This window comes from Sphaeramia orbicularis, chromosome 11 (assembly GCF_902148855.1).
Source record: "Sphaeramia orbicularis chromosome 11, fSphaOr1.1, whole genome shotgun sequence".
Lineage (NCBI taxonomy): Eukaryota > Metazoa > Chordata > Actinopteri > Kurtiformes > Apogonidae > Sphaeramia > Sphaeramia orbicularis.
In genome coordinates, this window is record NC_043967.1 from 15,041,155 (window position 1) to 15,059,349 (window position 18,195).

An 18,195-nucleotide genomic window follows, 5' to 3' on the forward strand; every position below is an offset into this window, starting at 1 on the left:
CTGAGAATTGGTGCACCCTGTAAAATGGCATCCATTTTAGATTATATACTCAACCATATTATCCGTGCATTTGAGGACCATGTGACATGACTCTAGACATTTATTATCTGACACCATGTTGATAAAATAAGGCTTTTAGTCGTCATTTAACGTTAGTCAGCTTCCTTCTCGTGACAGTTGACTGAAAGTTGCAGCTTATTAAGTTCATAACGCTGACTGACAGTAAGCTTTGCTGCTGGTGCACAAAACACACTCTCACACACACGTGCACACACATTAAGAGGATGTCATGTGAGCCTTAGTCCTAGAAAGCATCACTCAGCGTTTCCCTCTTTGATTCTGCTGCTTACTCATAGCACATTTAATCCACTGAGCTCACAGCCTTACAAGTCCAATGCCAACAGTGTGTGTGTGTGTGTGTGTGTGTGTGTGTGTGTGTGTGTGTGTGTGTAGGTGGGTGGATGTGTGTGTGAGGGTGGGTGTGTGTGTGTGTGTGTAGACTCGTACATTGTACATACACATGTAACCACACGCCACAGTGTCATAAATCAATGCATACAATCACCCATAGGAACAGCTGCACTCATGCGTAGATTAACATGCAGACACACACACACACACACACGCTGTACTCTCATGGTTCTGTCCTCGTCAGTGTCATTAGAAGTCTTCATTTCATGGTGAATGGAGGATAGAGAGACTTCATGCATAAAAAACTCCTCTCCGGGCCCCTGAAGACGATCCCAGAACTCCCATAATAACAGTCCAGTACACATATAACTCTGTCAGCTCTTTTTATTGCAACATGTAGCTGTAATTCAGTAGTTTGGAATTACTTCATTGTGTTTTTCATCGTCCCTCATAGATCTAGTCCAGGGGTACTAAATACACATCCCGCGAGCCAAATCTGGCCCACAAAAGGTTCCACTCAGGGATGAATTTGCAAAAAGTGCAAAAATTACAGATGGCATCTGAGGACATTAACAGTCAAGGGTGTTGAACTGGTTTTAGTTCAGGTTCCACATACAGACCAAAAATGGTTTCAAGCAAAATAACAGCATAATAACCTATAAATAATGACTCCAAATTTTCTTCTTGGTTTAATGTGAAAAAGTAATATTACATGATGTCTATAAATAATGACAGCTCCAAATTTGCCTCTGTTTTAGTGCAAAAACCCATTTAATAATGAAACTAGAAGCACTCGGAGAGCGCAGACCTCCGCCAAGGCTGATCAGTGGCCCCCCCCGTGGGCCCCCCCACCCCCGATCACCACCAAAATTTAATCATTTCTTCCTCATCGCATTTCCAACAAACCCTGAAAATTTCATCCAAATCTGTCCTTAACTTTTTGAGTTATGTTGCACACTAATGGACAGACAAACAAACAAACAGACAGACAAACAAACAAACAAACCCTGGCAAAAACATAACCTCCTTGGCGGAGGTAAATATTTACATTAACAAGCTATCCTTTAACAATAAAATGTGAATAACCTGAACAAATATGAACAACCTGAAATAAAGAAAATTAAGTCTGATTTTAACAATATTCTGCCTGTTACTGTACATCTGATCTGTAATGTACATGTATAAAAGATATAAAAGATATAAAAGATAAGTTGAGGCATTATATTTGTTAAAATTGCACTTATTTTTCTAAAGAAATTTTTAGTTTTTTCAGGTCATTACCTCCACCAAGGAGGTTATGTTTTGTCGGCGTTGGTTTGTTTGTCTGTCTGTTTGTCTGTCTGTGTGCAAGATAATGCAAAAAGTTACGGACGGATTTGGATGAAATTCCAGGAAATGTTGATACTGGCAAAAGGAACAAAGGATTTTGGTGGTGATGGGGGGTGGGGGTGCCCACTGATCGGCCTTGGCGGAGGTCTGGGCTCTCCGAGTGCTTCTAGTTTGCATCTTTTTTGTTTGGATTGTTTGTAAATGTAAATGTTCTAATAAGGTAGTGATATTTTTTGCACTAAAACAAAGATTTATTTTTTTTTAAATTAATATGCTATTATGTTATTATTTTACTAGTCCGGCCCGTTGGGCTGTCTGTTTCAGTTTCAGTTTATTGTCATCACCATAAAAAGACAACAAGATGTCATTGGACCACCCGACAGTTAGCATCACACCCCAGTGCAGCCAGTGCAGAAGCTTATCCCATAAGTGCACAATGTGAACCCCCCACATATTTACAGTACATTCAAACATCATACAACAACGTGGCCCCTGAACTACAATGAGTTTGACATCCCTGATCTAGTCTATGCTAACCTCCTGAGACCCAGCAACGCATTTTTGTCCTCTGTAAGGGACAAAAGTCTGACAATGGGGCAGCCATGGCTCAGATGGTAGAGCAGGTTGTCCAATAACTGAAGGGTTGGCGGTTCGAATCCCGCTCCTTGGGCAAGACACTTCACCCTCCTTGCCGTCAGTGCTGCTACTCACACTGGTGTATGAATGTTCGGTGGTGGTCAGAGGGGCTGTAGACATGGATTGGCAGCCACACTTCCATCAGTCTGCTCCAGAGCAGCTATGGCTACAAATGTAGTTTACCACCACCAGAGTGTGAATGTGTGAGTGAATGAATAATGGATTCATTGTACGCGCTTTGAGTATGCGTTCATGGTTCATGGCTATATAAATCTAATCTATTATTATATTATTATTACATTTTTACTTTAAAAAAATCTTGTCCATTTCATTAAAAAAGACATAAATAAATAAAAATAATTTTGAAAATGTATCTCAAAAAACTGTTGCAGTTGTTATGCAAACTGTTAGGCAGTTTCCAACCAAGACAGTTCTTTAATGTAAAAAAAAAAAAGCTACAATTTTCACTTTCCTGGGTCTGAGGAGGTTAAATAAATCAAACCCAACTTTATGAAGGACACACAAGGGCACATAAACATATCAATAGTGACTTAACCCAAATTTTGAATCCATACATAGATTACAAACGGGTGTAAAACAGTTGAAACCCGCTCTCATTGAGAATCATGACGTCCATCACTCGTTATGTAACTGCCAATGGGGTAAACAGTTACAAAACCATTACTAAGATCTATGTTGCAATAAAAAAGCTCATCAATATTAATAACCCTATAAATATTAGAACAAGTTCTTCCTGAGGTTGGTGGGGAGTCGGTGGGCGGGTGTTGTTTCTCACTTGGAGTTCTGCTTGGCTTCATGTGATAGGCAGCTCTTTATTGGCTTTGGGCCCAAGGGAAAGGGACGCTTATTCAGTCAGCAATAAAAATCACAATTGCATATGGTAGTCCGCTTTTGCAAACAATAAACAATATGAAACAGTAATGAATGGTAAATTAAACAGCAAACAATATAACATACATGCATGCCTGAGATAAATAATGGATAGAAAGTGAGTAGAAAGAGCTGAGGAGTCGCTTAATAACAACACAATGAAATGTTTGTATTCCGATAAAGAAGTGGGAGGGGACACATCAGTCAAGACAGAATGAATAAACCCAGGGTGTAAAAGCGCTCACAGTGGCCCATATACACTCCCCCCCAGTCAAAGGAGCAGTCCCTTCCTTTTCCCTCAACGGGTGACAGTCATTATGTAAACACTGTATTCAAATGAGACGTTCACAGCAGAGATCATCACACACTGAGCAGCCACCGAATAGCGGCATCTTCTTAAATAATATCTCTCTCTCTCTCTCTCTCTCTCTCTCTCTCTCTCTCTCTCTTTCTCTCTCTCTCTCTCTCTCTCTCTCTCTCTCTCTCTCTCTCCTGATTCTTCACACTTGTGGTAAGAGTTGGCGCATTTATCATATGCAAATTGGTTTGTGACTGCCCTCCCATTTATTCTGCACTTGACTCTACCTTCAGCAAATGGAACCTTAATGTAGGAATGTAGGATGCTGTTACCATGGCAACAGAAACCTCCATTATGAAAATTGGATTTCGGTCGAACATGCAAACAAATCAGGTCTTAGCGCTGTCATCCACGTAGCGGACGATTGCATAGAAGTGCAGGGGGAAAAAAAGAGTAAGAACTGAAGATATGGCCGGTAATAGTAGGGGAGTGGATGGATGTGTGTGTACTCTAGTACTGTGTCAGGCCACTTTTAGATTTGTTGTTTTAGGAAGGTTACAATGAACCAGGCTCTGCATCAAGATACAGCAAGGAAATGTATGAAGAACATTAAAAAAAAAACAAAACATGATTTTAGGAATAAGAATTTTTGACAGGCCAAGAGGCAACGATCATAGCTTCAAAGGGAAGTCAGTGCAGTTTACAGACAGTATTTGAACATGTAGTACTGCTGGTGGCCACTAGGTGCTGGCTCTGAAAGGCTTTGATGCCCCTGGACTTCCCTTGAACTAAATCATTGCTCCATTAAAAAGCTTTTTAAGTATAATAGAAGGCTTCAGTGTCTGCCATACTGGTATTAGTTGTTTGACAGTTTGAGTTGGACTGCAGAGTTTATGTTAATTGAATAAAACATTTTCTGGATGGATGGATGGATGGATGGACAGACGGATAGATACATGAATGATACATGGATGGATGGATGGATGGATGGATGGACAGACGGATAGATACATGAATGATACATGGATGGATGGATGGACAAATACATGAATGAGACATGGATGGATGGATGGATGGATGAATGAATACATGAATGATACATGGATGGATGGATGGATGAATACATGAATGATACATGATGGATGGATGGATGGATGGATACATTTTTGGTTTTTCAAACCTTAGACCAAGCACAAAAACACCAGAATGTACAGTTTTTTTTATGTTCAATTCCAGTTTTTTAGGAACAGTTTAGTTTATTTCCTATATTGAATAAATTCTCGTCGTACCAGGATGAACAGAGTAGAATTTCCCTGTCACTTGTTTTTACAGACAGTCTGAAGCGTGGATGTTTTGAAGGCCAAGTATTGGGGAACCAAGTAGGATAAATAAATGTTACATAACCAGTTGCATTAAAATAACATTACTCATGCAAAATAAAAGGAAAAGAGGATGATGTGAGGAAAATGCAGAAGTTTCTAGTAGATCTGGACATGCACTGAACTTGAAGCTGAACCATGTTCAAAAGTGGGATTCCACCAAACTACTGCTTTGGTTGTGCACTTAAGTAGAGTTTCCAGGTGTGTGTACCGTTATTTTGCATCTTAACATCAATACCTGTATTTCTGCAGCCTCATTACTTTTTAGTTTTACTGCTTTGAGTGCAGTCTATGTTCTTTTTTAAGACAAAAACAATATAGAAAGAATAATATGGTGAAAAAGACCGTTAAGATGGAGAAAAGTTGTTTGGAGTTGGGTTGCTGTCATTGAAAACTGACCTTCATTGGCTTTGGAATGAAGTTAATTTTCTTTTAGCGTGAAGTTTAGATCCATTTGTACAAAAACACTTCACAGAAAGTCTTACTTTTGTACTTCGACTGCACTGCAGAGTCTTCTTTTTCATTCTTTAACTTGATTGACGAAGTTCTTTCACTTTCTTTCTGTTTCTGTTACGCTTTGTACCGGAGTAAAAGAACACACATACGGTACTTCTACCACCTCTGGGCATACGATACACTGCCATAAGCTTTCACTGAATAACAGAAGAGAAGCTGACAGATTTGCAAGGGAAATAATTCATATTTTTTTGCACAAAAATCAACATCAGAGAGCACATACACACACATTCTTACGGGAAAATTATTTTAACATTCACCTGTATGCTGTGCCTCATTTCTAACGCACATGTGACATACTGTACATTTCCTCTTAAAGCAGACAGGAGAGTACGCCACAGATGATGAGGAGACCGGGACAGCGGTTGCAGGCGGGGAGAAGAGCATTGAGGTGTTTGACCTGCCGGAGACAGAGGACATCATGTCCCCATCGGATTTGGACGCCACCAAACTCTACCAGAAGTTCAGAGAGGTACATTTACTGTCCTACAAATGAAAATAATGAGCACAAAAGTATTCCCTGGTGGTGCAGTGGATAGCACTCGTGCCTCACAGCAATAAGGTCCTGGGTTCGATTCCAACACCAGTTGATGGGGGTGGGACCTTTCTGTGTGGAGTTTGCATGTTCTCCCCGTGTCTGCGTGGGTTCTGTACGGGTACTCCGGCGTCCTCCCACCATCCAAAGACATGCACTGATAGGTTAATCAGTGTTACACCCCCCCATATAAAGACATCCAGGAGAGGAAGGGGTGTCACACCTCTTCAGTCTCCAAAAGCATCAAACAAAAGGTTTCTCAATAAAGCCGATTTATTTACGGGTAGCTTTGTCTTTTAAGTATTTACAAAACCAGAGAAATCAAGGTGAGTAAAGTTGGACAAAAGGTGGTACCAGAATAAATCGAAGAACTTAGCAAACCAAAACCAAGCTGACTGGTGACCCATGTACTAACAAAAGAAACTGGTGGGACAAAATAAAACTTCTAACTCCTTACTAGTCCCAAAATAAAAATACAGTGAGTGGCACCAACCGACTATCTAGTGTATATAACATAAAACAGTGCTAAGTGCAGTGTACGAGGTACCCCATCGTTACTAAATCCTACTCAACTCACCACAGATGAACAAAGGTAGAACACAAAAGATCAAAATGGCTCTAACAACAGCATGATTCATCTAGAATTGCTCATAGGTGTGAATGTGAGTGGGATTGTGTATGTCAGCCCTGCGATGAACTGGGACATGTCCAGGGTGTAGGGGTGTGTATCGGCAAGAATCTGGCGATACGATACAAATCACAATACTAGGATCATGGTACGATTTATCATGATACTGTTAAAAGGGCAGTTTTTTGTTTGTTTCTTTTTTTAAAGATTATTTCGTGGAAGAATTGAATTACACCAGAAACATGCGCAAATACTAAACACATTTTTATTTGATCAGAACAGGATCTAATGCTATATCACAAAAAAAAAAAAAAAAAAAAATTCTCCTAGTTTCCAAAGGAACTAACTTCTGCCTCTCAGACAGTAAAAAGTTCTTTTAGGATGCTTCAAATAACCATTATTTAATAAAACAGTGTTAAATAATAATAAATAAAATATAAACAATAAAGAAAAACAAAAATGAACCTCCACCATATCTGCATTTGAATAAATACCTAAAAATATCAATACAGTACTTTTTAATATCGATATAGTATTGTGAAATGAAATATTGTGATATATTACAGAACTAATATTTTCTAACCCCCCTACCAGGGTGTACCCCACCTTCGCCCATAAGTAGCTGGGATAGGCTCCAACTGACCCCTGTGACCCTAGTGAGGATAAAGCAGGTTCAGAAAATGAATGAATGAAAGAAAAGTAATTCAGAGGGAGAATACTGAATTTATTCATTCATTTTCTAAACCACTTCATCATCTGGAGGGTCTTGAAGATGCTTAAGACCAGTGAATTGGTAATATTATATATCTGTACACAAGTACAACAACAAAATCAGTAAAAAACAAAAAAAAAAGTAAATTCAGTCAAACAACAAAAGATTGTAGCATAAAAGAGCCTGGCATCACTGTGTTATTTGGCAAAGTTTAGTCTTTTGTCCAGATCTAAGATCCGCTTAGCCTCACTAAAGCCTAATCTGGACGATTAAAGAGGTGAAATCCAAAGGCGACGTAAAACCTATGCTCATTACAGCTCCAATTATCTATGTTTGGTTCACACTTACAGAGCAGGAGACAGAACTTACACTTTAAAAGTGTCTTTAATTCAGTTTCTACAACAGTAACTTCATACACTAAGCCTTATTGTTAAACTATTACAGTTAGCACAAGTTAAAACCACAGCTAAGAGAGGAGACGTTGCATTAGATTTATCCCTTGACAGTTTTTATGGCCTTTTAAGACTGCTGAGATGCTGGTAATAATGACTGAGTGCCCCACTACTGCTTTTGGCACCATAACACTTTCTTGAGCGTTTCTTTAGGCTGCAACAATAGCCGTATGACACCTTTAACAAATGGCTTCAGCTGCACCGCCGGCGCCACAGGGGACATCCAGTGAAACTATATTGTAATCCCTGGTTTCTGGAAATATACATTTGTTCCACTTTCTCATTTGCTCTGTATCATGACCTCTTCTCTTCCATAATGTAGCTTTAACTTTTTCATTTAAGGGCCTGTCCCATTTCCTTTTTATTTATTTATTTGTTTAAAAATTGCTATCTTTTTCTGTGCTGAGACAACAGATGCCAGCCACTTGGGAAAAGGTTCTCACTGCAGACGTAAACATGACATACTTTATAATTTTTGTAGGCGTCTTTCCAACTTTTGCTTCTTCAACAGGCAGAGGTTTGTATTGACTCAGTGAAGGGGATTTGAAGCATGTTTTTAATAATTATGTGTGCTTAAGAAACTGATTTAACAAGTTTTTATGTTTAGAAGAGGTGAGAAAGTTTATCATAAAATGTAAATGCCAATAAGTACAGTGGAAACATTTACTGAATAATTCTGTGCTTCAGTGTGTGAATTTCAACAATTCATGTTTTCTTTTTTCTTTTTTTATTTATTGAGTCAGTATTTCTCATTGAAACCTGAGGAACTGAGGGAGTATACTATATGTATTTATATGTACATTAAAAAATGGTTCAGTCAAATAGGCAGCAATACTCACACACACACATATATATGCACAGAATTAGCAAAAAACTGATTAATACAGTCGCAAATGGTGTTTAATAATAAAAACATACTACAAGTCATTCCAGCAGCATGATGCAAAATACCAGAAACCAGTCCTCCCCAGTTCAGTGTTAGTATGTCATCTTTAAAATCAGCGTCTCTGTACACAAGTAAGGATGTTAAATAATGTGGTCATTTGGAAAATGGAACATTCTAAATTAATTAAATTAAACGGAACATTCTAAATTAATTAAATTAAACAGAACATTCTAAATTAATTTGCAAATGTGAAGGTGTCTCTAGTTGACAGGAACATCCAGCCAAACTTTTTTGTGTGGTTTACAATGACGTGTGGAAAATGTCCCATGTAATATATATATATATATATATATATATATTTTTTTTTTTTTAACATTCAGCTTTGATATCAAGATTTCAAACAGCTGTCTGTTTCATTCAGTGATGTTGCTTGTCACAATATTGTAACTTTGGCACTTAAAGGCTTAATACAAGAAATAAATACAGTAGAGTAGAATAAATCTTGATTGTCCATAAGGGTGAAAAATTGTCTTTTGCTCTCCAGCATACAGCATATTATATGCAGGACTAAAATATGAGATAAAATGATGGTAAAATCATAAGATGAATTAAAAAAAACAAAGGAAACTTCAAGTAAATAAAAACAAAATAAAATAAATTACAGTGCAAATAGGGTAGAGTACATAAAAACAGTTATGTTCAGGTAGTCCACCAGGTATGATGAGCTTCAAATGTTTCAGACTTTCAGTTTGGAGGACAAAATTAAAGCCAGCTTTGGGATTTTAACAAATACAGGCTGTGTGTCTTATGTCTATTAACAGACTAGGTCATAAATTACTGTATAAGACACTAATTTGTAAAGTTTTAAACAATAATGATGATGATGATGATGATGATGATGATGATGACGACGATGATGATGATGTTGATACAGATCCAGTTCTGTGGATTTGCATAATAGTAACGGATGGAAACTATGGATTAGATGAATCTAGATTGGATAGAACTTTATTGATCCCTTGAGCATAGCCCTCAGGAAATTGAGTTTCCAATAGCAGCACAACACCAGAAGTGCAGTGTAAGAAATATTATAAGAAAACAGTAATACAGTAACTGTAAAAAAAAAAATATATATATATTAAAAATAGTAGTGAAAAAACAGGCAATTGCACATTGGAAAGTACTTGTAAAAACAACAAATAACAGAGGAGTAATAATAATATGTTGTAGTAATAATAATAATAATAATAAACAACTATTGTGTTATGTTACAATATTATAATATATGCAATGTGCGTATATGTATATATACACTACAAACAAAAAGTTATGGATTTTTTTTGTCATTTTTGCCATTTGTAAATAAAACTATGGTCATTAAAAAAATGTGTTTCAATTCAATTCACACACAAAAAAGTAAATAGCGCAGTGCAAGAATCCCAACTGGAAAAAAATAGCCCAGAAATGAAAAATATCCTTAACTTTTTGTTTGTAGTAAATACATGCACCAACTCAAAATCCAAGTAAACTCATGATGTAATTTCTCCAAAACATACATTAACTATGAACATTCTTCAAAATAAAAGCAGTAATTCTGAGGTCAGATCATAAAGTCATGGATTTCCTTGCAGTATGATGACCGCGGTGGTCCTGTGGGTGGCTCCCCACTGACTGTCTGACCTGTGTCTCCTATAAAATCTGTGTGTTTGAGTGTGTCCAGTGTTTGAGGACCCGTCTATTGGCTTTCTGTAACTCTCCTCTGAGGGCGTGTGTCAGTGCTAGTGAAGGGATGCTGTCAGGGGAGGACAGGGTCGGCTGCCTTTGTCCGTCACACTGTATCGACAGCCCAGAGAGTCTGCGCAGCCATGCATTTGATTATCTGACCGCCCTCTCTCTTTTTTTCCTTTCCTTCTCCTGTCTTTTCTCTGCCTCTCGCTCCCAACAGCTCCAGATCAAACACACGGTGACCGAGGCCGAGATCCAGAAGCTTAAAAATAAGGTAAGCGATTAAAGCTGGTGGTGGTGGTGGTGGCAGGGGTTTATCAGAGGGAGTGGAGGTTCACAGTCTGAGGTGAAGCATCAGGAAGAGATTCAGAACTGAGGGAATCGATGACGTTAATCCTCAAAAACTGCTTTAAATCTGAGGGATCTATTAAATAACTCCAGTTATGGTTCTGCTATGGTTCTGTTTTTATCATCTAAAGCCTTCAAATGCATGTTGATGTCAGTCATATCAGTTTTTCCAGTAGTTCCGGAACTAAATGTCAAAAGAGTTTAGCCATAAATAAGTGCACCACATACATAAGTGTCTTGATTCTGAACATTAATGTACTGTATGCACATGTGTGTCTTGTACAGATTTTCAAGTATGACTGGTGTTTCATTTCTAATTTAATAATATTTTGAAGTTAGAAACAAAATTCCTGCTCCAACTACTACATCCTATATGAAGTAGGACTCTTTTTTTAACATTAAAGTACCCTCCTTGTGATAAATAATACAGGTCTTATCTAGTTTTAATGTAATAATTTTTTTATCATCCTTCCAAATTTTATTATTAATAGGCAGAGGTCGACTGAAAGTGGATTTTAGAAAATAATGATGGTTTGGAGCTGGAAAAAGTTGGCAGATGATTAACCAGTCATATTAACCCCTGAAAAACAACTCAATACTGTAGTAAATTAACTGTGTTTGGCTTAAGGCGTGCATCACCGAACACCAAATTCAAAGTAATAAACAAATTGTGCGAGGTGATACAGTTTTTAATTTATGAGCTTTTATTTTCAAAGTCATTATTTCCAGTTCCAGTAATGAAAAAGGTCCCATCAGGGCCAATCATTTGCCAAACTGATTAACCCTTTAACCCCTGATGTATCTGCGGTCATCATTCTGAATGTATGATTTATTTTTAAGATTCCAAAAAATTCAACAGTTTACTCAATAGGAAAAATTTCCTTAGACATCTGAGCATGCTCAGTGCACCCCCTGCTTCCTGTGTAATGTTGTGCAAAACACAGAGCAGTGAGTGAGACCAACTCGCTATAGAAATAGATAGTTTGGCCTTTTTTTTTTTTTTTTTTAACAATTTTTTTGTGCCGTTTTTGTTTGTTTGTTTTTACGGTTGTTTTCAGTGTTGTTGTGATTTTCATTTATGGGTCAAAACACAGCAATATCCCGTCAGAGAGCGAACTTTAACTGATTTCCATTCCGACATTTTTTTCAATATAAAGTAGCTCCTTGTTTTGGATAATCCCTTATGGTCCAACTAAAACAAAAATGAATTTAATAGTTAAAGTGTGGGTCATTTAGCAACACTAATCTGTCAAAATATCTCTAAAATGTCCCGTCAGAGAGAGTTCAAATACCGTGTTTTGACTTTTGTATTTTTGTACTGTGTTTTTACAGAGTTTTGACCATGTAACTGCTTTTCAGTTACACGGGGCCAAACAGCAGCTGGACTGATTTAGGCAAAAAGAGCCCCAAAACAAAAACTACTGGGCCAAAATTCAAATCCTTGTTGTTGTCCAGTGTGTTCCAGTTCACAGTTCATGTTAAACATCCTAAATCTCTTATTAATGTACATTCTGAGTGCCTTATTTAGTATAAACCTGTCAAACTGCAATTCCTCTTTTTGTCTTTTTCTGTTATTCCACCTGTTTTGACCCTAAAACACAGAGTAAAACAAAACCACTGAAGAAGAGGAACACAAGCACATACTCACAGCAGCCTCACAGACGCAAATTCACAGCAGTATGTTTCAGTGAAATAATGTCTCAGAGGTTAAAAGGTCAACTGGTTTGTCTCTATTAGTGAGTGAAAGGCTCAGCAGCTTTTGTCTCGTCTTCTGACTCCAGTTAGCGTCGGTGGAGAGGGAAAAGCAGCGCTGGGAGAAGGAGAAGAGCCAGCTGAAGGCCAGCATCGAGGAGAACAAGGAGAGGATGTTGAAGCTGGAGAGCTACTGGATTGAAGCGCAGACCCTCTGCCACACCGTCAACGAACACCTGAAGGAGGCCCAGGCCCAGTACCAGGCCCTGGAGAAGAAGTACAACAAAGCCAAGAAACTCATCAAAGACTTCCAGCAGAAGTGAGTGAATCTGTTCACCTCATACACAGTCACAATCTGAGGTTCATTTGGAAGAAGTTAACCCATAAAGACCCAAACATCCACCGCTGTTAAAAAAACATCTACTGATGTAAAATGTTTGATACACTGATTGATCCACTAATCCTGTTGATACATGTAAATAATTGGTGTAAAATACAGTTTGTCATCTTTTCATGGTCATCAGATATGACCCATTTGGACGTTCAGAGGCTCCGTAATGAACGTGGAAACACTGTCATCTTCTACAACATTGAGCCTGTTTACATGACAATAAAAGTCCAATAACTGGGAGTAATCGGGTAATTGTAACAATCAGATCTAACGCATTTACATGCACTTAAGAAATGCGATAATCAAAAAACCCTGGTTTAGATGCTCCACTCCATTATTGGATGTCTTTCAGAGTACGTACATACACAGTGATGGTAGACTTAAACTTCCTGTTACTGTCGATCACTCATGTTTGACTATGTAACTTCCGTTCTCTACGATTTTAATTGTGTTCATACGTACGCAGGCGTAAAAGGACAAAATATATCAGATTAACCTGTATACATGCAGGAAGACACCGGAGTATTGGGGAGAAATCCAGGTGTGTTAATCCGATTTCTCATAATCAGATGACTGCTGTTATCTGATAAAACAGATCAGATTATCCTGTTTACATGGTCACTTGAATAATCTGACAACTCCAGAATTCGGATAATGATCGTAGTATTGGTGTGTATATAAACAGGCTCAATGATTCACCAGTAAAACCCATGAAGATTGAGAAATGACAGTGGATGGACACAACTGGTTTATGTTCAGTTAATGATATATTTTGCTGAAAAAGTCACTTTTTCTTCAAATATAACATGTACATATAATAACCTGTGAATTTACTCTGAGCTTTTGTGAACATCTACTTAACAGGTAAAATAAATATAGGAAAATATATGATTTAGACTGGAAAATGCAAAACGCCGAGGATAATGTTATAATAAATGGTAATAAATCACTTGGGTTGAAGCTGTGGGTCTTTATGGGTTAAAGTCCTTCCTGGAGTCCTGCCTCTTCCTGTTACACACAGGTTTTGCTGATTCTGATCGTCATCGTTATCGTCGTCATCGTTTTAGTTGTGTTCTTTATTAACTGACTATGTCTCCTTGAATTGCTGAGAGGCTTGACATAAAACATCATTTCCATATCTATTATAAGTCTAATATTTGAGTCATTCCCTAAATGAGGTCAAAGCTTCAATGCTGCCATTAAAAGTGTACTTTAATAAATAATTTCAGACAAATTCTTTCCTTTTTTTCTGCCAGCCTCTTTTGCCTCAGTGGACTAAGAAAAATGAGAATATCTACTGCATTTCCATCCATGAAGCAGAGCAGCTCTTTTTATAGCCCAAGTCTTTTTTCGGTTCCAGCAATGAGAACTGAATTTCCATTCTTATGCAGGGCGCCCACTTGCTTTTTAGTGCGTTGATCTCTTTGGTCAGCCCCATCACAACTTCTCCAGCTCAGCTCCAGTCTGAAGGCCTCTAATTGGCTCTGGCCCCGCAGGCCAAATGGAAACTAACTGATGAAACCGACTCTCCATGCTGATCTCTAACAGTGAACTGAGCCGTACAGAGGAGACAGTGAGCTCGCAGACCAAGGGCGAAGCAGGCACAGAGCTGCATTATTATTCTAATGGCATTTTGTGTTTGGGTGTCGCTGCGTGTCGACTGTGACGTTCTGAAACAGCCTCTGCTCCACTATCACCACAGCTGAGTGACAAACAGGCAGCGTCACACTCTGTGACACACACATACTGTAAATGTATCTTGTTTTCCTGTGTTAACATCCACCTACTCACCACATTACAACCCCCCTCCCCTCCCCCCCAGAGAGGTGGAGTTTATCCAGAAGGAGGATGCAGAGAGGAGGCGGCTCGAGGAGGCAGAGAAAGCTCACCTGGCTGAGATCCAAGGACTGCAAGTCAGGGTAAACTGGATCATTTTAATCTCGTTCTGCCCATCTCTCACCTCTATTACTCCATGCCTACATCTGCTGCCTCTCAGATGCTCTGTCTGTAGCTGTAAAATCCACCATCTCAGCCTCTAAACTAGGGGTGTCAAACTCATGTTCTTTCAAGGGCCATATTCAGCCCAATTTGATCTCCAGCAGGCCGGACCAGTCAAATAATAGCATAATAGCCTATAAATAATGACAACTCCAAATTGTTTAGTGCAAAAAATAACATTAAATGATGAAACTTTCTATCCAAAACAAAAAAGATGTGAAGAACTGCGGAAAAAAATGAAATTTCTGAAGAAAAATAAGTACAATTTTAGCAATATTATACCTCAGCTTATGATTTCTACATGTGCATTTACAGATCAGATCTACCAAGACGCAAAACAGGCAGAAGACTGTTAAAATTGCACTTAATTTTCTTTAGACGTTCCAGGTTGTTCATATTTGTTCATGTTATTGACGTTTTATTATTAAAGGATATCAGAATTTAATGTTCTTTGCAATAAATCAAAGACAAAAAATTGGTGTTGCCATTATCTACAGGCATAATATCATATTATTTTTCTCACATTAAACCATGAAGAACATTTGGAGTCATTATTGCTAGGTTATTATGCTGTTATTTTTTAGTTTGATGCCCTTGACTGTTAATATCGTCATTTTGCCATCATCTCACGGGCCAGATTGGAACCTTTGGCAGGCTGGTTCTGGCCCCCAGGACACATGTTTGACACCTGTGCTCTAAACTAAACACAAATGACAAACATACACTGTACAAAGAAATGCAGTTTATTGTACATGGTGTATCAAAAAAAAAAACTAGACATTTTGAAAAATTACCCTCAGTTCCGCATTTGATAATTTTTGGAATTTTCTTTTATGGACGTCAGTAGGTAGGGGATTGGTGGATATTTGTCCAAATTTACAGACCCAAGTTTTCATGCATGAGTGAGCAGGGGCAAATTGTGCAATCTTGGGTCTGTAAATTTGGACACACATCCACCAATCCCCTACCTACTGACGTCCATAAAAGAAAATTCCAAAAATTATCAAATGCGGAACTGGGGGTAATTTTTCAAAATGTCTAGTTTTTTGTTTTTTGTTTTTTTTTATACCCCCTGTATTACGTGACTTTGCACATTTATTTAAACAGTTTTCAGGGCTGATACCACTACAGTTTAGATAATAATCAAAGACACTGATCATTAACATTACGTACTATATGCAACAGTGAAATTATGGGCCATTACTGATGTTTAAAATGACCACATGGCTGACAGCTGATGTTTTTATCAGCTTTATTTGCTTTATTTTCCAGCTGTTTTTTCACAGTGTTAACCACTAACTCTTAACATCCTAACACTTATCATTAGAAATGCACACAATCCAGCACACAACATTATAACTAATAAAAGATAGCTGTTTATTTTTGTTGTTGAACCTGAACAGAACAGGGTACAGCTGTGTTAAGATGCCCTGGCTGAACTGTCCTATTATCAGATATGAACGTGATAAACCAGTAAATCTGTGAATGTCGCTGTGTGGGCTGATAGGCTGATGGAGGTCAAAAAGACAGATAGATGGTGCATCTGTAGAACAAAAAATCGTGATAAAAAAACAAAAACTTTGTTGAAATGGCTTTAGGCTGAAAATCCAATGGAGCAAAGAAAACACAACAATTAACATTTACTATTATGAAACATAAATACATGAATGATGTCATTTATCCAGACAGCAGAGAGGAGCCTCTATCAGATCTAAGGTGGCACAGTTTTATTCACATTTGTTTCTTTATCGTTTTTTTTTATTTAAAAAAAAAGTGCAATGCTAATAATTGCAAAAATGCTAAATATCAGTCGTAAAAAGCCATTCATTTGGTTCCTGGGCCTTCAGCAGGGATTTAATCCACCTCTTTGTACCACCACTATGATGTCACAATTATAGATACCATCAATACTATATAAAAACTAAATAAAAAATATACATTTTATTATGTGTATTTTCTCATTTCTAGTCAAAATATCTTATCACACTTAAAATACAACATAATCACCTGAAGAATAACTTGTAAGTGAGATATAAGGACTTATTTTGAGACAATAGATCTTGAAAATCTTATTTCCACTGGCAGATTTTTTTGCTTAATTCAAGATTTTTTCGCTTAATTCAAGCAAAAATATCTTCCGATGGAACAACTGAAAATTATTTTGGTAAGATTTCTTGAAATAAGATTTTGAAGATCTATTGTCTAAAAATAAGTTCTTATATCTCACTGAAAAGTTACTCTTTAGGTGATTATGTCTTATTTTAAGTGTGATGAGATATTTTCAGTACAAATGAAAAAAATACACTTGGTAAGATTCTGATTTTTGCAGTGTACAATTGAAATTGAAATCTGATTGGTTAAAGAAACAGTCCTGATGTTGTACAGTTTAAGTTCCATGAGCCTTCAGTCCTCATTCTGAAGGCCCAGGGCAGATTAGATTCACCCTGGCAACACATAGAGACTGAAATCTGATTGGACAAAATATCTTACATCCACATCCATGTACTGGAAGCAGTGCAGCCGAGAGAAACACTAAGAAATGAAGAGAATAGTCTATTGGGAATAAATTAATACACTTTCATGGAACGAATATTAGAATTTAGGTTGTAAATGTAGGTCAGTGTTTGTGATGATGTTTAGACCATCAGAGAAGGCTTTCCTGTCATCTACAGTGTACGAGTAAAGATAAATTCTCATCACTGCTGTTTTCTAAAGTGAAACAGACTCTTTTTACAAACACATAATTGGGAAGAAAGGTTGTAACACTTTGGATGTGAAACAGAAATGAGAAAGAACTAGGAATGTGTGTCTCAGGTTAAAACTGGATCAATATCTGGAGAATTCAACAGTCAGCTACTTCTTCAAGAACATGGAGGGAACATTGCTTGAAAAAATATAACTCGATTTTTCATAATACCTAAAATTACAGCTAAATATGTGCCCAGAGTTCAACCCTGTTGGAGAGAATGTGGAGATGTCAATGTAAATCATGCACATGTGTTTTGGTTATGCCCTAAACTTGCATCATTTTGGGATAATGCATATTCAACAGTTGTTAAGATTTTGGGTTTTGCAATTCCTAAAACATATTTGGGGATGTATTTAGGATGTATTATTGGTAATAATGTAAGAAAAAATGATAGATATTTCTTTAAAATACTGTTAGCAGCCTGTAAAAAGGCTATTACCAAAAAATGCTGCAGATTAGAACCTCCTACAACTAACGACTGGATACAAATTGTGAATGGAATATTTAACCCTTTCATGCATGAATTATGAGAACCTTAATCAAGATTTTTTTTCCTTAGTGTTTTTATTCCTCTTTAGGCATGAAAAAACAATGAGATTGATTGATTTTTTTTTTTTTT

General features: G+C 37.4%; 1 protein-coding gene across 7 annotated transcripts in view; it reads left to right on the forward strand.

The window, feature by feature from the left end:
- ppp1r9a (protein phosphatase 1, regulatory subunit 9A) overlaps positions 1-18,195 on the forward strand; it is a 96,874-nt gene that overhangs the window by 55,076 nt on the left and 23,603 nt on the right. For 5 of the 7 annotated variants that reach the window (XM_030146813.1, XM_030146816.1, XM_030146811.1 and 2 more), the window contains exons 7-10: positions 5,780-5,932; positions 10,619-10,672; positions 12,528-12,757; positions 14,652-14,748. In XM_030146813.1, coding sequence (XP_030002673.1) covers positions 5,780-5,932; positions 10,619-10,672; positions 12,528-12,757; positions 14,652-14,748 — 534 coding nt within the window. The remainder of the gene's footprint in view (positions 1-5,779; positions 5,933-10,618; positions 10,673-12,527; positions 12,758-14,651; positions 14,749-18,195) is intronic. The other 2 variants (XM_030146817.1, XM_030146814.1) reach the window with 1 other exon arrangement.